The following is a 23,730-nucleotide window of genomic DNA, read 5'->3' as shown; positions in this document are numbered from 1 at the left end:
AAATGATAGTATCAATTAAAAAATTAATTGAAGCCCAATTAAAAAATTAATTGAAGCCCAATTAAAAAATTAATTGATCCAATTAAAAAATTAATTGATATTATTAATTTTTGTGATTGATTTTTGTTTCAATTAAAAAATTTGTTGAATCAATTAAATTTTTAATTGAATATTTTTTAATACTCAATTAAAATTTTAATTGGAAAATTTTTCGTGAAATTTTTTTCTGTGAATGCGCGCATCTTGAATTCGTATGACACTAACTATAAAATTTTCGTTAATAAGTGAAAAATTTAATTATGTCTAATAAATTTTCTTGAACTGGTCGAAAAATATTAAACTCATTTTTGTGATATCGGCGTGATGTCAGCGTTTGTAGTACTGTTTAGTTAAAATTTTCTAAAAATAAAAATAATTCCAAAATTAATCAAAACCAAAAATTTTCTAAAAATAAAAATAATTCCAAAATTAACCAAAATTTTTCTCCCTGGGGGGTTCACTGTTTATTTTTCAGTGTATTAAAGAAAATTATATAATATTCTAGTACTATTAAATTATATTTTAACAATACAATCTAAAAGATTTTCCATTCTTCCCTCAAAAGCCATTTCCAAGCCCTACACTTTTATTCTATATAAACTTAATATAAATTTAATATATTTATATTAAAAAATATATATTTGTATATATTTTCTTAAATTGCACGTGTTTTCTTTTATTTCTATTTTTTCGTAAATATCATCTCAAGTGTTTTTGTGTTTTTTTTTTTTTTTTTTGATAAAATGTTTTATTGTTTGTATTTTTCGGGTATTAAAAAAATTCAATTCTTCTCTGTCGGTTTTACACCACAACCGACAACGCATACAATATTATTCTTTGCCTGCCTATTCTTATTTGCCACCACAACAGTGAGCAAACGACTACTCTTGCTGATACTTCAACGTTCAATGACATTTATAGAATACACTTTGCTCCGATATTCTACGAAAACAACAATAAATACAACACTGTAATGAAATGAAACCAAAAATGGATGGCAAGCCACCAACCAACTGTGATTCCACTTCAGTTCATAAAAAAAAAACGGTGACAAAACTATTTTTTTTTTTCTTCTTATATTTAGCAATATATTTCAAGCTTCTTTTTGTACTTTACTGATAATTTTCGTATAGGTTTTTTTTGCAACAACAGTAATAATTTAACATTGTTGTGAAAACAAAGTTTCAATGAAAAAATATTTAAAATGTGTTGCTCTCTTATACAGACGAAATTGTTTATCAATAGCATTTGAAATATGTATGGACTTTCATGTATCATCTGCACTTTTGAAAATGATAATTTTCAAATTTAATAATTCATACTTCGAATAATTTATTGTGGGTCCTGCATTAGATTTGTGTAAATATTTGTCGTCACTGTCTGAAGCAACCCTTTTAATGGAGGAAAGTAATCATAATTCACGCATAGATGATAGAAATTACCAACTCCTCAAATACATTATATTTAATTTGAAAATAATTTTACGTTTTCTTTTTGTCATTCGATTTCTGTATTTCATGGAACAGGTTTATACTGTTGGTAAATATGAGGTCAAACACTTTCAAAGGTTTTTTTTTTTTGTTGGTTTTTGCTTAGAGAAACCCCAAATTGCGATATCACGATATTTTTGTACTTCAATCCATGAAAGCATTCACTTATTTATCTGTAAAATACTAATTGGAGTTATCGTTTCGCAAACCGCTTGAATACAATACCAAAATTTTTATAATTCTCGTTGTGTTGTTATCAATCGTTAACGCGTGTGAATTACGTCAAATTATTTTACGAAGTAAAAACCTCAACACTAATTAAACTGATTATGGTTTAGCAATGCACTTTGATATCGAGTTTCTTCATAGTTTAACATTTAACAGCTTTAGTACTTATTTTTCAATATAAATTAAATGATGCGGTTTTCACGTTTATGGGGATTTTGGGAAGGGATTTCTAAAAAAAAAAAATTCTCCATGATCCACTATTAAATCTCCAGAACAGAAAATGAGGACGATCCAAAAATCTTCGGCGGCTAAAGCCGACTGTGATGGACTGCATAGTCTAAGTGAGCCTTAGAATAAATCGGGCTGCCAATTTAACCTAAAGTCGAGAGAGTAATTAATAATAAAGTAATTTTAAATTTGTTGTTTAAAAGTAAAAAAATCAAAATAACATCAAATTTTAGAATCTGTTGAGATTCGTTCGAATTATGGCTTCAATCAAACGGCTCATTCGCCTTCAAAATACCCCAATGGATTTGATTGCCACTATGAGATATAAATGAAGCGAGGGACCTCCTTTTTAAGCCATTTTGGTTGACGCGTGCTGAGGCCTCTTGGAATGTCAATGGTCTGCGGCTGAAATGTTTGTCTACCCGAACGCCGTTCGGACTCGGCTATAAAAAGGAGGTCCCTTGTCATTGAGCTTAATCGGGCAGCACTCAGTGGTAAGGGAGAATTTCACCACTGTGGTATCACAATGGACTGAATAGTCTAAGTGAGCCTGATACATCGGGCTGCCACCTAACCTAACCTGTCCTATATCAGGGAGCCACCGTGGCGCAATGGTTAGCATGCCCGCCTTGTATTCACAGGGTCGCGGGTTCAAACCCAGTTTGACCAAACACCAAAAAGTTTTTCAGCGGTGGATTATCCCACCTCAGTAATGCTGGTGACATTTCTGAGTGTTTCATAGCTTCTCTAAGTGGTGTCACTGCAATGTGGAGCGCCGTTCGGACTCGGCTTTAAGAAGGGAGTCCCTTGTCATTGAGGTTAACATTAGGCTGTCCATTACATCTCTTTTAAAGAGAACATGTTCTCTTTTTGTGTTCGTATTTTTTTGTTCACTCTCTTTTTTTGGTGCCGTATTTTTATGTCCAACAGTGCTCTTTATGTACTCTATTTCAAAAAAAAAATCCTAGATTGATGGAATTTTATTTATTTAGTAGGAATTCGCCACAATTGTTCGCCACTGGGTTAAATCTGGGTTCGTTTACTGGGTTAAATCTGTTGACAAATTAAAGGCTGGAACACAATTGCGACGTTTCGACGTTCGGCGTTAAAATTAGTAATATATGTAATTGAACGTACGACGTAAATACGCCAATACGTTGTCGTCGTCAATTGTGGGCGAGATCATAGGAACATGTGTGTTTTATTTTTGACAGCGTATTTTTGAATTTATTTTGTTTATTTTTTAAGAAAATGTGATTCTTTTTGTTTTTTATTGTTTTATTATATATTTATTTCGTTGTTTCTATCATTAGAAACTATTATTATTTTAATTTTAATATCAATAAAATTATTCATTATTTAATAAATAATTTTTTTATTGTATACTCTTTTTTAGTTAAAATGTTCTCTTTTTTTAAAGCGAAAGTTCTCTTTTGAAAATTATCCATATGGAAACCCTACTTAACATAGAATCGGGCAGCACTCAGTGATAAGAGAGAAGTTCACAACTGTGCACACAAAAAAATATTTTTCTGATTCAATCACGAAATTAATTGATCCAATTAATTTTTTAATTGAAATGTCTTCAATCACAGAAATGATATTATCAATTAAAAAATTAATTGACAGTCAATTAAAAAATTAATTGATCCAATTGATGAAAGTAATTGATACTATTAATTTGTGTGATTGATTTTTATTTCAATTAAAAAAATTGTTGATTCAATTAAATTTTTAATTGAATATTTTTTAAAACTCAATTAAAATTTTAATTGGAAAAATTTTCGTGAAATTTTTTTCTGTGTGGTATCACAATGGACTGAATAGTCTAAGTGGGCCTGATACATCGTACTGCTACCTAACCTAACATATCATATATCAGCCTTACTCTAAAAAATGCCCCAGGCCAAAAGGTCCAACGGATTGAAATCCAGAGATAATGGTGACCATTGTGCGGCAGAAATGAAGCTAGGGACATCCTTTTTAAGCTATTCTTGGTTGTCGCGTGCTGAGTGCGATGGGGCTGAGCCCTGTCGGAATGTCATTGGTCGGCGGTCGAAATGTTTGCCAGAGCTTCAATACTGTCATTAGGTCATTTTCCCGATAATTCATTAGGTATTTATTTTGACCTCACAGTCGATAAATACGAAAGGATGAGCGACCATCGGTCGTTACGGCGGCTCACACCGTTAACATCGGCGGCGCTTGAGTTCTGGTTGCTAATGGAAGATGTACCTTTTCAGCTGACCTCTTTGGCAAGAAACCTCGATCATTTTCTTTGTTCACAAACTTCTCAATTTGAAATGAATTCTCATCTGAGAATAGCAAATTTGGTCACTTTTGTGCAAGCGAAGCAACTCCTTGGATCTTTCCAGTCCAACTGTTTTGTGATTCGGTGACCTCTTGCTCTTTTTGGAACTTCAATGATTTTGGACTAATGTCATTTTCAAATAATTTGTGGTATTATTGCCGATTTTTTGTCACACTACTAGTGTCACGATAGCGAGCAATGGTACGTGAAACAAAAAAATTATTAACACTTAATTGCCTAAAAGTTCTAAATATAGCCATTTGTGTCTTACAAGCCAAATATAATTATTTGTGAGAGAAAACATTAAAACTCGGATTTTTGTATCCACATTTTTTTACCGGATGCAGGGCGATCATTTATGACACCTTACTACTTTTAACTTCATCTCATTGGATAAATTAATCATTATCACAACTCAACCTGACAATACTGGCGACATTTTCGCTGATGAGATTTTCTAAGTAAAAAAACCAAGGCAACGATGTTCTGGGATAGCTCGTACAAATGTTGCATATAGTACTAAAAGAAGACAGGTCCAATAAAAACCAGAAACACACCATAATAAATTTATAAATTCCACGCTGTTATTTAGGCTAGTACCTTTACGATTGCGTTAATTTTAGATGAAAGTGATAGTACTCGTTTGCAATAGGAAAATTCGTTTCTTGGTCTACAAATGTTTAACACATTTTGAGACCGTTTATCAGCCCAGACGTTTACAAACTGGGCTAACAATTTTTAAGTTAGGATACATAATAAACCTAGTTGGAAATATTTCTTATAATAATTAACGAATATGTAATAATGTAGTAATGATTTTAAGCTATGCCTAACTAGGTTGGGCTGGATGTTGTCACGCCTTCTGATGAGCATCTCTGCTTGACCTTCTGTAAATGTTGCTGTAAGCCACGAAACATCTTATGTAGTGAACTTTATAATGCTTATTGTAAATGGTTTAACCCATTACACTTTGTGTATATCATTACATTTTACAACATCTTACGGTTACATCAAAATTAGTTTTTGTTCAAAATATCTGTGCAATTGCAAGGAACCCAGCAAAAACTTTAAACATTTGTTTTATGATAAAAATATCCTAAAGTGAAAACAAAAATCTTTAAAAAAATCCTATTTTCGTTTTTTTTTTTATCTTCTACTCCAGTTCCTAAATGTCATTGGGGTTGATAAATGCGTGGGGGATGAGAAGGGGAGACAAAGTAACAAAGACACAAATAACATAAAATACAATTTTGTCATGTTTTCTGGTTTGGTATCAAAATACATAGTATTATTCCTCATGCACATACATATACCCATCGTTCATATGTACTGGGTATGTACATATATTTAAATTCCTGCAGCTCTTGTTACTGTTGTTACAGGGCAACGCATAATTTTTTCTTCTTGTTTTTTTGTAATTTACTAATAAGACAATTTTATTTGCTGTTTTCTTTTTCTTGTTGATAATGGCGGGGTTGGTGTTTTTCTCTCTATTTACACACTTTCATACGATTTGTGTGCTGATATTCATATACCGTTTTGGGTTCTTAATGTAGTGGAATCACAGCCCTGACTCCTCTCTTTTTCTTGTCTTTCATGGTCTAAATCTTTATTTAGCTTGTACTCTCTTTAGGCACATATATCTATTTGCACACACAGACAGAAAAGAAGATATCCCACCAACTTCACTCTATTGCATTCCACTTCTATGAAAAAAAAAAAAAACAACACGAAACAAAACCAAAAATCCTTCGCTTATGATTTGATGTGGATGGTTATTCGAGGCTCTGGATGTAGTTATGTTGTACCCTCCTGATTCTTCTGTATATTAATGTATTACTTGCTTGCTGTGTTCACTTTTACGTTTGTCTGAATATTTGCCTCTTTTAAAGTCTTGTAGTATGATTTGTGCTACTTGTTGTTTTTGTTATTGTAAGATGCCGGTTATTGTGTGAATGTGTATGTGTACCGGTGTTTACTTCCATGCCAATATCTCTCTAAATTCTATTTGCTTTACGTAAGAGCATTTTAGAGATTCAAAATATAAAACAAATGCAAAGTTAGAAATGAGCAAGTATTTGTTTTTTTATAATTTGTTTTTTTACTAAAAATATTTCTTCATTATATAAAATGGGTATTATAAAATTAATAAAAGATCTAGTTTTTCATCTCTAACGGATTCAAAGTTTATATGGGATATCCACAGCAAATGAAGCCTCCGGTATTGCCAGATTGGATTTTCATAAACTTTTGTTTGCTCAACGTCGATATTAAGTTATTGTGAATAACTTGTAGAATAAAATGATAATAAACCTAGTAAAGTGATATAAGAGCCTTATTTTGCCATAAATGGATTAAAATCATTTTTTTTTCAATAAAAAACTGAAAGAAAATCATAATATACTTACTAAAGTCATGCATACCGATTTATTTTGTGATAATTCGTGATTTGTTCGTAAAAAAATGTAATATTTCACTTTTCATACAAACATTATTAATTTACATCTTCGTTATACAAAAAAAAAATCAGGGGAATGCATATAATATCCCAGTTTTTTACGAAATATTAATGACAGTAATATTTTCAGTAATAACTTCAGTAATATTTTGGGGCCAGATTTTCAGGACTAAAGGAAAAAGTTGTACACACAGGCTCCATATACGTGTAAATACTGGAAATGGAAATAAACTTCTCTTCTACAAATGGCATCATCATTAAAATCCAGTGAAATAACAGGTTGACTGTTAAGTCCCCGGTCTAACAATTTTTTTGTCAAAATTCGTTTTTATTATTCAACATAGTTCCCTTCAAGAGCGATACAACGATCCAATTTTTTGATACAATTTTGTTGGTACTCCTTCGGTTTTGCCTCAAAATAGGACTCAGTTTCGGCGATCACCTCTTCATTGCAGCCAAATTTTTTCCTGCGAGCATCCTTTTGAGGTCTGAGAACAAGAAAAAGTTGCTGGGGCCAGATCTGGAGAATACGGTGGGTGGGGAAACAATTCGAAGCCCAATTCATGAATTTTTGCCATCGTTCTCAATGACTTGTGGCACGGTGCGTTGTCTTGGTGGAACGACACTTTTTTCTTCTTCATATGGGGCCGTTTTGCCGCGATTTCGACCTTCAAACGCTCCAATAACGCCATATAATAGTCACTGTTTATGGTTTTTCCCTTCTCAAGATAATCGATAAAAATTATTCCATGCGCATCCCAAAAAACAAGAGGCCATTACTTTGCCAGCGGACTTTTGAGTCTTTCTACGCTTCGGAGACGGTTCACCGGTCGCTGTCCACTCAGCCGACTGTCGATTGGACTCAGGAGTGTAGTGATGGAGCCATGTTTCATCCATTATCACATATCGATGGAAAAACTCGGGTGTATTACAAGTTGACAGCTGCAAACACCGCTCAGAATCATCAACACGTTGTTGTTTTTGGTCAAATATGAGATCGCGCGGCACCCATTTTGCACAGAGCTTTCGCATATCCAAATATTGATGAATGATATGACCAACACGTTCCTTTGATATCTTTAAGGCCTCTGCTATCTCGGTCAACTTCATTTTACGGTCATTCAAAATCATTTTGTGGATTTTTTGATGTTTTCGTCGGTAACCACCTCTTTCGGGCGCCCACTGCGTTCACCGTCCTCCATGCTTATTTCACCACGCTTGCATTTTGCATACCAATCAATTATTGTTGATTTCCATGGGGCAGAGTCCGGAAACTCATTATCAAGCCAAGTTTTTGCTACCACCGTATTTTTTCCCTTCAGAAAACATTATTTTATCAAAACACGAAATTCCTTTTTTTCCATTTTTTTCACAATAACAAAAGTTGCTTCACAAAAGACGATCTATCTCACAAACTAAATGACTTACAGTCGTGAAATTTTGACACGAATCATTTGAAGGTATATAAAAATAATATGCATTTAATACTAGCGACGCCATCTATGTGTCAGACCGGGGACTTATCAGCCAACCTGTTATTACGAGGCAGCTTTGAATGTAAAAAAATATCATTGGTATATATGTATATAAATTTACAATTATATGCATATATAATTGTAGTACGTAAATAAATCAAATCAATGCAACATTTGTATGAGCTATCCAGAACATCTCCTCATCTACTTTACTATTTGAAAAAAAAAATTTACATTAAAAATGTAGGATTCCAATTATTTTTTGTCGTTGTATTTGAACAGTTGATGCCAGAGTTGTGCAATTTTGTTCATGGTCTGTATAAACGAGTAGAGTATTTTCTTTCAGTCCTTCACTGTTATCCAGTACTAAAAGAAAACAAGCCTAAAGATGGCTTATGTTTCTTATTGGAAGAACATGTAAACAATCGACAACAACGACTCGGCGAATTATCGTTAGCAAGTAGCAATGTATTTTCTATGGGTAGCATACCGTGCAATTACATGACAAAACAAATATTAAAAAAAATAGGTTTGTAACCAAATTGAAATATTTTGCAAAATTAATTATATATTCTTGAAAATAGTATAAATAGGTATATTGGGCTCTGCCGAAATTTCAATGAGATACTTGCTTCACCCCTATTGTATGTGTACGACAATGTCACGTTACACATTTTTTCATTGTTTTTTTCCATAACCCAAATTCATACCATTTAAGCTTCTCCATGAGGGCCATTAGACAACTGTTCAAATTTTCTAAATTTGAGCATATAATTTTTTATATATTCTTTGATGTGCACAACTACATGTACATATATGTACTTTTTTATTTTGGTTTTGCTTCTGTTTTCTTTTTTTTCTACTTTTATATTTTTATTACACGACTGCACATACTCCAATATATGTTTGTATGTAGCACAATACCTTACATACAAACAATTCTCTGATCTCTTCTCTATATTTAGCTCTCATTTCAACGGCAGAGTATATTCTCCATTACTGTTATATTTTGCGCAATGCATGAGTAAATAACATTTTGCGCCATTTTTCAGTTGTTTTGTTTTACGATAACTGTTCATTAGCATTTCGGTGTTGTGTTGGCTTTTTCTATTCCCATATCAAATGGAATCAACCATGTATGTGTATGGATAAAATATTGGATTTAATTTTTTCGGTCGTCTTGTCTTTATTTGTATCGTATGTGAAGATAGATTTATTAGTATTTCATTAATTATAATTGCGATAATATATAAATATGACAAAAGAAATTGAAAAACAACAAATCACTGAAAAATCATTGAGACTCTTTATTAGTACATGTTACAAAGTGTGGGTTATCCAGAACACGTACCATCTTATCAGTAGCTACATCCGAGGTATTACCAGATTGAATTTTGATAAAGTGCCATTTGGTCAATTCACGAAAGCTGTCTTTTGTGAATAAATTGTTTAATAATATAAACCTAACCTAAATCTACAGAAACATGTCATCTGGACAATTCAATATGACAAAACTCATGAGTTTGTACTGATGAATTATGTTAAAAATGATATTCTTTAAACGGTCGAATAAATAGTTATCGAGGCCCCTTCCCTTTGATGTCGATTAAGTGATTTATCGATTTACCTTTACTTTTTATTATATTTCCATTCAAGAGCTTTTTGACCTTAGTCACATTCAATTTGTTTGCTTTGATGTATTCAATAAAGCACGTGGCTTCTGTATGAACAAGAACACTCATTTTAATATTTTTGTCATAGTATATACACGGGTTGTCCCATCTCCATGACCATGGTTGGTATTATTACAATTCCATCTAGATATTTTTTCAAGGGGATTTTTTTTTTAGATTTTATAGTTCTATTCTTCCTGCTTGTATGTTGCCATATAGCTTCTTTGTTTTAATAAAATAATTTATTTTATTCTTCGTTTGCAATATAAAAATTTGCAAAAAATAAAAAAACAAAAAAAAAAAATCAAAAGCGACCTCGTTTTATTTATACAACTGTATATACATACACCTCATATATGTATGTGCATACAGAAATTTATTATAATGATATTATTTGTCTTTCTTCGCACTTTACTTTCGGGATTTAGTTTCATTTGCTAAAGCAGCAAATCGATTATTATGAAAGTAAATACAATACAAAAATCATATGTGCATATTTTATATGTATATTGTTTAAGAAAAAAGAAGGTTTTTTTAAAGCAAAAAAAAAAGAGAAAGTAAAGATTGTTCACAAATCTCAAAAAATCGCATATGCCATCATTGATATTGGAATGAAAGTGAAGTAGAGTAAATATTTGTTGTTGATAGATTTTTTTTTTAAATAAATATGTACCAACAAAATGTCAATGGGAGGTATGAAAAGCACTCGGCAACACTTTTTCCACTTTCGGCAAAATACATATTTCTGCGTATTCGTCTTCTTCTTTCTATTGCTCCTCCTTTTGTTGACGCCTCTTCAGTTTCGTGTATCTTTTAGGTCATACAACAATAATGTCACGTTAAACAAATAATAAAGAAATAGCTAACAAGAAATAGAAACCATGCCGATGATACGATGATGATGATGGTGGGTTAGAAACACAAAAAAAAAACAAGAAGAAGAAGAAGAAGTAAAGACGAAATCTCCACGCCGCCATAATACAACATAGCCGATACAAACCCGAGCGCAAGCATTCATTGTCGTCATCACATTCCAACAAACAATTAGCATTTTAACACCACACTAGTTTACTGTTATCTATCAGCTTGTAGTTGTAGTACTTCTTCTATTCACCACCCTTCGCCCACCACTCAATGCTCTGCACAGCAACGTCACCACCTACCTGTCTGTCTCTTCCATCTGTATCATTTTATCTTTTGGGGTTCTGCGCTTATTGACATTCAAGTTGCCGAAAGTAAAAATATTTTCTTGTATTATTTTTTTGTTGTTAACTTTGGTTGTTGGTTATTACACAGCCAACCCTGTTTTAGGTTGGATATTACACAATAATTAATTAAGTTAGAAAATCAAGAAATATTGGCGGACTTTTTCTTAATACAATAGGGAATTGTGTGGTTCACCCATGCGGGTGATTAATAAAAAAGAAACCATATCAATCATACGACGTTTAGTTTTTTTTTTACATTATTAATTTGATTACATTATTCTGTTGTGATTCCGCTTAAGCATTGCTTCACTTTGTATTTATATCTCATTACATTTTTAAATAAAAAAAAACTTTCTTATTCTCTTTTTCCTACTTTTATTTCTTTTATTTTCAAAATCAATAGAGTATTCACAATGTATGCCAGTTTTCTTATTAATTTATTTTATTTTATTACCTCAATGTCATTCTTTATAACACTACTACAACAAACACAACGTAAAAAATAACAACAACCACTCAACCAAATTCAATGAAAAAGCACAAACAATAACAAACAGCTGTAGTAGTCTCTTTTTGTTATTGTTTCCTTATCTCGACCATATGTTTGCTGCTATTGTTGTTATTGTTGTCGTTTCGTTTTTTTTCTTCTGTTACTACTGCTGTTAACATTCGTGTTCGTATGTCATTAACAGATGTCTCCATGGATGTTTATTCAAAATGAGAATCTATTTTTGTACTGTTAACGATAACATTGTCGCTCTCCGCTCTTGCAATGTCTCTCTTGAATAATTTCTCTCTCTCTCTATCTCTCTTTTAATACCACCACAAAATATAACATAAAAGGGATATTGTATTAGAACTTACGAAATTAGCTAAACACAATCAGTAGAGAACGATTGCGACCCCCTTTAATCGGCATAGGTTGATAGCAAAATTATTAACCTTAAAAGTTGTAAACTAAATCATAGTTATTAGTTAATGAATAATTTTCTTATTCTTATCTCCTATTGTGACTATAGAAGAATTAATAGCACATATTTTCATAGATTCAATAATTTAACATTATTGTGATGGCTATAATTTTTTGACTAATTGAATTTGAATTCAAAGTTTTTTGTTAACTACAATATGAATGTATTTGTTTGAGAAATTGAAACATATTTTTCGTAAGGTCTTTTTTTTTAAATAAAAATTATACAAAGGAATCTAATGATTAATGCAAAACGAAACACATACAAATCTAAACGTAATTTTAGGCCAACGAAAAGCTATTTCCAAAATCCTATATAAACAACTTTATTTGCAACAAAGGTCTTAATGTAATCGCCGTTTTTTTTTTTGAGTGTATATATGGATGCAAGCCAATGTTTTACGTAATTTTAGACGAAAAATGTAATTTCATACTTTTTACAGCTACTTTTTTATGTCTATATAACAAACCAATTCATTAACATTGTCAACCGGTCATCATTTATAAGAACACCTACCTGATTGAGTTCATTGCATATGGTTTTTTTTTTTTAGCTTGGTGTACCCTTATATGAAAGTCTAAAGATCTCAGACATTGAATGGCGACATTCATCTACAACATTTAAAACCTTGGGTTATTACTGCTCAACAGAAGAGAAAAAATGTCAACTAAAAAATTTCCTTTTCTTCCGAGGTTGGCTGGAGCTGGGCAATGGAATCGCCTTAAAACCTTCTAGAGTTTCCTTGTAGACAACTCCAATTACATTAAAGAAGAGAATAAATTGGACTTAGTTTTATGTTGACATTGCCAACATCATCGCAACGGTAGACTTAACTGAAAACTGATATGACAATGGACAACAATATCCCCTAAACTGATGATGGTGGGTGATCACAGAGTATCAAGACAAAAAGGGTTAGAAGTGAGATGGTAGACTACAGCAACAATACATTACGGAGATTTAATACTTCATATTTTGTTTCCAAAATCGTTCTTGCCATTTAGGATTTTTTTCTCATCATGTTGTTATGATCCTCTTCTTTGAATTTATGTATGGTCAGCGCATTCCTTTAAAAATGTCAGTTTCTATCTCATTTACGTATCATGATGCTCTTTACCCAAGTCGCTCTCACTCTCTTTATTAAATAGGCTTTTTCATTGGAGAGGCCTAAAACAGAGATTTTCAATAGCTTTACTCTGTCTCCGCCAATACAAGAGTTAACGTCACCAAAACATCTGGTAGAGAAAGGAATAAGTTTGGGGATTTATTTAAATTGAAACAATAGTGAATTTCCCAAATTTAGATTCAATTTAAAAAGAGAGATTTGTGTAAATATATAATTATAATTCTCAGAATAAAAGAAACAACAACTGCAATATATTAAAAATATTGGGAGATTACGAACAACAATTGAATTGAATTTATGCATAAATTAATATTTGCCGTTAAAGTGCTATTCCTATATATATATAAAAAAAAGTAGACAACAAGTGATCTAGAATAATTCAACACGGAATTATTCTTTGCATTGTATTATCCCAAATGTTACTCTAGTTTTCATGTGCGTGATTATCATCTTGCGTGTTGTGTCTGAAATATAGCACTTCCCCAAATGCAATTACTCCAGGTGGTGTTTGTGTAAGTCTTAAGTCAAATTTAATTAATGCATAATCTAAATATATAAAAGTTGGCTGTTCGTTGCGAACTTTTTTTATATAAAATGGAGCCACATTTAAGAATTACTACGCTGCTAGTCTTCCTTTTTATTAATGCTCCACTAGAAATAGATCACCATGTTAATATACCAGAGATTTTTCGATCTGATAGGAAAATACTAAAGCTTTAAACAAAATTAAAAAAGAATAATCAATGGTCCGTTGAGACACTAAATTTTACACATTATAGTGGATTTCATATAAAATGAGGGCCATCTATAATGACAACTGTGTACTGAAGTCATGTCCCAGCAAAAAAAATTTGGAAGAACTTCTAAAGGCACAACTTTAAAAGCATTTCCAAAAATGTCCTTCCAGAGATGTTCTTTATTTTAACTACTCAGGAAACTGTTTTAATTAAATTTTTTATAACTCGTTTTTTCAAATTATGGATATGGATAGATTCTATCTATTGATTGCGAAACATTTAATATTTCTAAATTATTTGTTTAAAAAAACAATCGTGGAAATAAGCAGGTTTTCAGCTTGACAACTGAACATAGTATCTATATTAAAAGACATCTCTAACTCACTAAAATATTATACTTGGGCTTTATTATTTTTTCATATCACACGGGGTTATATAATTAATATTGGGTGAAAGAATTATTGCATTGCATTTTTCATTTATGGTTCAATAAATCTAATTGTGTGACTTTGTTTCGATTAGTTTTTTTTTATTGCACAATATCGTGAATTGTTATCCAGAGAGTAGGAAATACAAGAGAACGAAACTGTGAAGCGAAACTGCGCTGCTATTACGCGACATCTATACGGTTGACATTTGTTTTCTTTGCAGAAGAGAACTGTTCGCCCTCTTGTATTTCCTATTCTCTGGTTTATCAATTGGCCAACCTGGCCACACCGCTTTCACCCATAAAAAAATCATAAACGGGGTGCAGGTTTCAAAACGATCCGTTCATGAAAGAGAATCAACACACATGTGGTGTCAAACGGAGAACAAACGGTGTCAATCTGACAACGATAAAATGACACCATGCGTTGTCAAAACCAACAACCAGCGTTCATGATGTGAAAACGTAATGGTTACGAATTTGTAAAAACAAATCCGCTACCTTGACTCGAACCTGGATTGTCTGCTTCACAAGCGTCAAATGTGCTTAGGCGACACATTGCACCATAAGAACGGAGCTGCCATAAGAACGTCTAACGAATACTTTAAGAATTTTCATTTCCATGGACGAAACCGTGAACATTCCGTTTTGATTTTTCGTGAACATTTCCGTTTCATTTTGTTACCATCCGTTCACAATTTTGTAACGTAATTTTTTCTATTAGTGTTGGATATAACGCCAATTAATTTTGGAATAGCAAATGCAAAACTTTCTGGTATTGCCAGATTACATTTTTGTTGTATAATGATTGCATTTTTTTTCAGATTAAATTTCTAAATTAATTGAGTCAATTAATTTTTTAATTGAAATTTCTTCAATTATAGTATCAAAATTATAGTATAACTAATAGAAAATGTTAGTATCAATCACAGGAATTTAATATAACAAATATACTTGATTAAAATATTAATAGTGGATTTCTTAAAAAGTTAATTGATTATTGTCCAAACAAGTCAATTAGTTTTTTTTTATTCAGGCAATCAATTATTTATTGTATTAATTAGGTAACTATTTTTACTTTCAATGAATTATTTTTTTTTTTTTCAATTTTATGAGAGTTTATACATTTTTACGATTTTTTCGATTATATTTATAATTTAAATTATTATATATAAAAAAAATATGTATAATAATTTATCTGTATGTTGAGCGACCCTGTTATTCAAAATTGCCGGGGTCCCCATATCCCGCATGGCATCCCTAGTCTTCACTGAATGAATATTTTTCTAAACAAACTACTGAAATATATGTTATAAAGAAAATAGTTCACATTATTTCATAATAATATATTATGGAGCAGGTCTCACGGTAATTCATTAATATAAATTACTTCATTTGAAATAGGCACTGTATACATTGGTTCGCAGAATAATTCATTTGCCATAGTGACCTATATAAACCGTAACAAAATAGAAAAGAATGTAATGGTGTAACACAAAAAAAAATGGGGCATCAATATATCTACCATTAAGTACAAAAACAACTTATTTGAATAATTATATATTACACTGAAAAAAAAATGGCTCATGGGGGCTCAGTTTGATTAAATAAATAAATATGTACTCATCTTTGAAATTTGCTCCTTTACTCGCAAAACACGAAATACTTTGCTCCGGAATGAAATACCACTTTCTTGTATAGGAGAAAAACCCCGAAAGGGTTGTTACGATTGTCCTTAATACTTTTTACTTGCTTTAAACGAAAAATGTTTAGTGTCAAAAAAAAAAAATAATAATAAAATAAAACCATTTCTTTAATAGAAATAAATTTGTTATGATAGTTATGAATTTTCTATTAAATAACTAATTGTTTCATACTATTAATGAAAATTTCAAAAAAAATATATATTCAATTCTTAATATTATTTGTTCAAACTTACGCATATACCATTATTTAATAATTCTCTTTGTACATTTTTCGTTTTGTTGTTGTTTTTGCTATTTTCTTAATTTTGCAGTGAATTAAAACAACCACAAAAAACCATAAATAAACTTAACCTGCTTATGGTATGGTTAAAAAATGTGTACCTACAAATATACTATGTATGTAGTAATTTATTGTAGAGTACCAGTATTGTTGTTGTTACCTTTACTATTTATTGTGTTTTAATTTTCGACCAAAAAAAAAAGAGTTTATTGACATTTTTGCAACAACAACAAAACATAAAAAATAGATTAACAGATTTTCATTTCGTCATTGCTGCCAAGATCTCCCCATATGCTTTTGGCAGCCGGTGTATTCGAACATCACACAGTGGATGGAATGCGCTAGAAATCGAAAATTTTGATTATCAGTATTCGGAAATTATTTTTTATGGTGAGAGAACAATGACATTTCTAATATATTGAAATGGTGAGTAGGTCCGTAAGAGTAAGAATCGATTTTACGCAGCCGGTTAAATACGTAGGCATGTATTCCAACATTGCACAGTGGGCAGAATACGTTGGAAATGGAAGCTTACAATACTTTTGCTGTTGCTTCTGTTCTTTTGTTTTCTTCAAATAATTTATCCAATATCAAAATGGATCTTCCAACAATAGTGATGGCAAAATACATAATTTTAAAATTTTTTGATACCAAAAACCCTTGTTATAGTGTCACTTAAAGGTCTTGGTACTGATAGGGATAAAATGTAACTTTTGAATGTTGACAGGGATTTTATGATTTAAATCATAGTTACGATTTTGGTTTAATGCATTATAATCAAAGGAATAAAATTTTCCATATTGAACTGATAGCAGAGTTATATACAAAGAAAGAATACATTCCTCCGGAGCTAAAAAATTGTAGACAACGTAAATACCCAATCTACACGGTTGACATTTGTTTTCTTTGCAAAAGAGAAATTTTCGTCCTCTTGTATTTCCTACTCTCTGGTTTATCAATTGGCCACTTCGTTTTCACCCATAGAAAAAATCATGAACGGGGTGCAGGTTTCAAAACGATCCCTTCATGAAATTTAATCAACATACATGTGGTGTCAAACGGAGAACAGACAGTGACAATCTGACAGCGATAAAATGACTGAAAATACTTTCCTTCGGAATTAAAATTTTACACAATATTAATATCCCATCCTTATAAAGTATTTTTGTTTTAAACAAATATACTAGACAAGTTATTTAACGACTAACTCTAATATGGTTTATTTTATTTAAAAGAATATTTTTGTAATTTACTATTTCAATGATAACATCTTTATAAAGGGTGATTCTTTTGAGGTTAGGATTTTCATGCATTAGTATTTGACAGATCACGTGGGATTTCAGACATGGTGTTAAAGAGAAAGATGCTCAGTATGCTTTGACATTTCATCATGAATAGACTTACTAACGAGCAACGCTTGCAAATCATTGAATTTTATTACCAAAATCAGTGGCAGAAAATCCGCTTTTTTATCGACAAATTTTGTTCAGCGATGAGGCTCATTTCTGGTTGAATGGCTACGTAAATAAGCAAAATTGCCGCATTTGGAGTGAAGAGCAACCAGAAGCCGTTCAAGAACTGCCCATGCATCCCGAAAAATGCACTGTTTGGTGTGGTTTGTACGCTGGTGGAATCATTGGACCGTATTTTTTCAAAGATGCTGTTGGACGCAACGTTACGGTGAATGGAGATCGCTATCGTTCGATGCTAACAAACTTTTTGTTGCCAAAAATGGAAGAACTGAACTTGGTTGACATGTGGTTTCAACAAGATGGCGCTACATGCCACACAGCTCGCGATTCTATGGCCATTTTGAGGGAAAACTTCGGAGAACAATTCATCTCAAGAAATGGACCGGTAAGTTGGCCACCAAGATCATGCGATTTGACGCCTTTAGACTATTTTTTGTGGGGCTACGTCAAGTCTAAAGTCTACAGAAATAAGCCAGCAACTATTCCAGCTTTGGAAGACAACATTTCCGAAGAAATTCGGGCTATTCCGGCCGAAATGCTCGAAAAAGTTGCCCAAAATTGGACTTTCCGAATGGACCACCTAAGACGCAGCCGCGGTCAACATTTAAATGAAATTATCTTCAAAAAGTAAATGTCATGGACCAATCTAACGTTTCAAATAAAGAACCGATGAGATTTTTCAAATTTTATGCGTTTTTTTTAAAAAAAAAGTTATCAAGCTCTTAACAAATCACCCTTTATATCCAGGAACTTGACAAACATCGCCTAAATAAAAATAGTTTTTAATTCCACAAATTTCTAAAAATGTATTTATCTATTTCGATAAAAAATTGTTTCATGTTATGACAAATTCATAAAAAAAAACAGAATTACTTGGTAGTGACTGTTAACAGGAGATAATAAGTTGTTGGTATATCTATAAAATAATGTGAAAATGTTCTAGGGAAGGTTTTCACCAACAACATATCTTTAAGTATATTTCACCCAAATACCCAAGTAAATGCCGTTTGCCATTTAAATGATTTTGCAAACATACGATACTGTTGCCAACAAGGTGCTGATGTTTTAATACTAGTGGCGATGATAGCGACGTAAACTATTTTTAGAATTTGTTTAATATAAAAATAGATATTGATAAAGTTCAGTTGATCAGTTATGGCCCAATTTTAAATGGTCTGAATGATCTGAGTCTAAAATAAGAGGCTACAATTTCGTTCCTCAGAAAAGCAAAAAAAACCTTCTTTGAGTTAACATTCTCACACTATGCGAAATCTCATCTTTTTTTTCAAGATTTACAAATCGCCTTTCCGTACAAAAAGCCAGATTACATATGTCGAAAAAGGAGAGTGTTTTTGTAGCTCTAATATTTATGACGTTGATCTACTGCTCTCCACGTTATCATCATCACTCACATTTTGTTGTTTATATTACGTTTCCAAAACGTTTTACGTTTTCATAATCACGTCAACAGTGAATAGAGATTGTGTGTATGTGTGTGTACGTTTCTTTTTTGTTTTTCTGTGTTTCACATGATTTACCTACTTCTGCACAAACCGTTATGAGCCTGTCAAATAAATACTCTATTTCCGGTCTGGGTGGTTGTTGTTGTTGTGGCTTCTTTAATACTCATATCTCTTGGCCTGAGACAACAATTGAGGGAGAAAGCTTATTCACAAATAGAGTTGAGAGCCCTTTAAGAGATAAAATATATGTATGTGAAAATTTCTCCCCATTATTATTTTGTATCATAAGTAAATATGAATGACCTCGTTTGATCAATGCTCAACTTCGATTTTAGTTCACTCACCAGAGAACGGAAGTGATGTGGTCTTTTTGTGTGGTTCACCCCTTCTCCCAACAAATGATTTCAATTTTCCAATTAACACATGCATATGTTTTTATGAGGGAGTCGTTTTATTAAAAATAATTTTTCTTTGAGTTCTTTAAATTCCATTTAAATGTAAAAAAAAAATAATATTTAAATTGTAAACAAAAATATTACAATGGGGTGGTAAGTCTTTTGCATGTAGAAACAATGATTGCATTGTTGTATGTAATCAATGCAAATGTCGTCAGCATTGCCAGACAAAAAAATTGGAACAATTCTTATAATAAAATAGACTTTTAGGAATTTTTTCAAAAAAATAAATTAACTTTGAGATATATATTTTATTACCATATATTAATTAATTGAAATTAATTTAGCATACATGAAATTAATAAAATATATTTTTTCTATTTTGTTTTTGCAGATATAATGGAATCATTAGGTGCTAATTTTAGAAATTAGGAATTATTAAAAAAAAAAAAAATAAAAAAAACATCAAGATTAAAACAATAATAATTACAAACTTAAAACAATCTACAAAGTACAAGAAGTTGGAACAGTCAGCACATTTGTAGAACAGCAACAGCGCCCAAGTTAAAAGGATATGCGAGTGAGACTCCAATAAAAACAAAAAAAAAAAAATAAAATTTCAAAAAAAAAATGAAATTTGAGAATTAAGAAACGACTGAAACTGTTAGAGAAAAACAAAAAGTAAAGAAATGTCCAAGAATTGTGGCGACAAGAGCAATTCGAGCGCAAGCGGTAGCCGCAACCTTATCCAAAGTTGGAGTTGATGCAACAGCCAACACTAAAAATTTCTTTCTAACCAACCACACACACACTCACATATACACGTCCTGCAAAATAAACCAGTTCCAAATTTGTATCTTAATCACTCCAATTTATTAGATACACCACACAAGGAAATAATTGTTTTTAAGCCAATAATATTTAATAATAGTTTCAAAAACTAAATATACAACAACAACAATAAATTGTATTATAAAACACCGAAGGATTAGTATTTCTAAGATTAATTGCAAAATCATTAATTTAAAAAATTAAAAAAAATATATATATATCTATGAAAGAAAAACAACACATACACACACGAGTACAAGGGAATGCAGTAACCAGAGGAACTGATAGAGTCAAAACCTATTAAGCTCATATTTGGCGAACAGAAACAAGGAAAAAGTAAAAAAATTATAGCACTAAAATCTAAGGAAATCTGGAGGAAACGAAAAGTGCAAGGTTTCCAAGAAATCTAGAGGGTAACATCAATACATACCCATAAAATGTCAAAATATTTTGTCAGTACTACAACAAGTGCTGCAGCCACCACAAATGCCAATATCTATCAATCGAATAACACAAACAACACGAATGTGGGTCCAACATCGGGTGCGATACGTAAACTATTCGGCGATAATGTTGTGGCAACAGGATCTATTAGTACTGGCAAAAATACAACAAGGTCTGGTATCTCATCAGCAGCGGTGGGGAATACAAAAACCTCTCGGGTTTTTATGACACAAACATCCCAACATCACCAGCAGCTAACAGCAACATCAGCGGCGAATGCCACAAATATGGCTACACATTTGTTGGATCATGGCTATGGTGTCACATTGGCTCCCCAACAAACATCCAATGCCTCGTCGAATGTAGTCGTCGCCGCATCAACGGTGATAACTACGACAACGCCAGCTACAGCAAATAATTCTAATACAACATCACCTGCCTCGCAACAACAGAAATACAAGTCCACAGATATGACACAATATTATAAGGTAAGAATATCCATATAATTTGTCATACATATGTATGTATTTATTGAGAAAATTCTATAAATTAAAAAAATTTCTATATGCGATAGGTGAAACGGCGTATTCCTATGAGTGATAGTCATCCCAAGAAACAAGCCAAACAAAGCATGCAACACCAAACCGCCTATCAACAACAATCGCAACAGCAGTCCCAGCAGCAGCAACAACAGCATCAAACGTCGCATCATCACCACCAACCCCACCATAATGTCACTGTGCGGAGTGGCAAACAGGTGGCAACTCAACAGCAACAACAACAACAAATTGCATTGAATTTTCCCACACCCTCACCACAACCAGCCCGACCTCCTTCATCCGCCTCATCGACTTCTTCATCATCAGCTTTAATGGCCCCCAATTTCCTGTATAAACTTGGAGGAGGTACACCATCTTCGAATTCTCAAAACAATTCCAATTCGGCAGCATCGGCCAAACGTACGCCCGAGGGCAATCGTGCCGATACATCTTTGGGTATTCTAACGAAAAAATTTGTTGATCTCTTGCAAGAGTCACCCGATGGTGTGGTGGATTTAAATGATGCCTCAACGAAATTATCAGTGCAGAAACGCCGTATCTATGACATTACCAACGTACTCGAAGGCATTGGTATATTGGAGAAGAAATCGAAGAATAACATACAATGGAAATGTGGCAATTCATTGTTGACATCGGAACGATCCAATGATATTAAACTGGAAAATGAACGTCTCGAACAGAAGGAGAATGAGTTGAATATGCTAATCGATGAAATACGCAATGAATTACATGGCGAAATATCGCGTAATGATCAATTGGCGTATGTGACGCACAGCGATTTATTGAATGTTGATCTGTTTAAAGATCAAATAATTATAGTTATAAAAGCGCCACCAGAAGCAAAACTTGTGGTAAGTAGAAAATTTCCCAACAATACTGACTAGATAAAGTCATTCAGTCTACATTACTTCGTTATATATCTGTTTTACAAGTTATTGTTAAACTGTTTTTTTTTTCAAGCGATATTTGTATCGTAACTTTTGTAGATGGTATGATATTCGCCATTATCTTATTATAAAAAAATTTGTTTAAATATTTTTTGGCTTAGCATTTTCAAAATAGTGAAAACCCTATAGCAATATTTACTTCGGCAAAAGGACCCCCTTTAGGGAAATTTGATACACTCAAAAATGTCATTGCAAGCATTGCCGAGAGAGAATTTGCACTGCTAAAAATTAGTTTGATGTTCGGTCGAAACTGTGATTGAACCCAGAACACGGTTGCCACTAGAGCCAAAAATAATATACCAAAATTTGTAGAAAATTTTACAAAACAACTACCAAACATATATAGAAACATCTATAGAAAATTTTGTTAACATTTTATTTTTATAAAAAATTTTTATTTTTTTAGAAAATTTTGTCAAAATTTTATTTCTATAGAAAATTTTGTCAAAATTTTATTTCTATAGAAAATTTTGTCAAAGTTTTATTTCTATAAAAAATTTTGTCAAAATTTCATTTCTATAGAAAATTTTGTCAAAATTTCATTTCTATAGAAAATTTTGTCAAAATTTCATTTCTTTAGACAATTTTGTCAAAATTTTATTTCTATAGAAAATTTTGTCAAATTTTTATTTCTATAGAAATTTTTTATAGAAAATTTTGTCAAAATTTTATTTCTATAGAAAGAAAAATTTTGTCAAAATTTTATTTCTATAGAAATATTTGCAAAATTGTTATTTCAAATATTTTTTCTATTTTCTATAGAAATAAAATTTTGTCGACATTTTATTTCTGTACAAAATTTTATCAAAATTTTATTTCTATAAAAAATTTTGTCAACATTTTATTTCTATAAAAAATTTTGTCAACATTTTATTTCTATAAAAAAAATTTTGTCAACATTTTATTTCTAAAAAAAAATTGTCAAAATTTTATTTCTATAAAAAATTTTGTCAAAATTTTATTTCTATAAAAAATTTTGTCAAAATTTTATTTCTATAAAAAATTTTGTCAAAATTTTATTTCTATAGAAAAATTTGTCAAAATTTTAGTTCTATAGAAAATTTTGTCGAAATTTCATTTCTATAGAAAATTTTGTCAAAATGTTATTTCTATAGAAAATTTTGTCAAAATTTTATTTCAAATATTTATTTCTATTTTCTATAGAAATAAAATTTGTCAACATTTTATTTCTGTACAAAATTTTATCAAAATTTTATTTCTATAGAAAATTTTGTCAAAATTTTATTTCAAATATTTTTTT

The 23,730-nt window shown here is 31.4% G+C and overlaps 1 protein-coding gene across 2 annotated transcripts in view; it reads left to right on the top strand.

Moving 5' to 3' along the window:
* The window catches only part of E2f1 (E2F transcription factor 1), a 228,049-nt gene that overhangs the window by 191,946 nt on the left and 12,373 nt on the right, over nt 1-23,730 (top strand). For both annotated transcript variants that reach the window (XM_075290749.1, XM_075290750.1), the window contains 2 exons: nt 20,082-21,450; nt 21,537-22,373. In XM_075290749.1, the coding sequence (XP_075146864.1) occupies nt 20,956-21,450; nt 21,537-22,373 (1,332 nt within the window). In that variant the 5' untranslated portion in view covers nt 20,082-20,955. The remainder of the gene's footprint in view (nt 1-20,081; nt 21,451-21,536; nt 22,374-23,730) is intronic.

The sequence above is a fragment of the Haematobia irritans genome, chromosome 1, assembly GCF_050003625.1.
Source record: "Haematobia irritans isolate KBUSLIRL chromosome 1, ASM5000362v1, whole genome shotgun sequence".
NCBI lineage: Eukaryota > Metazoa > Arthropoda > Insecta > Diptera > Muscidae > Haematobia > Haematobia irritans.
Note: the sequence above shows the minus strand (reverse complement) of the source record. Positions and strands in the feature narration are given on the sequence as shown.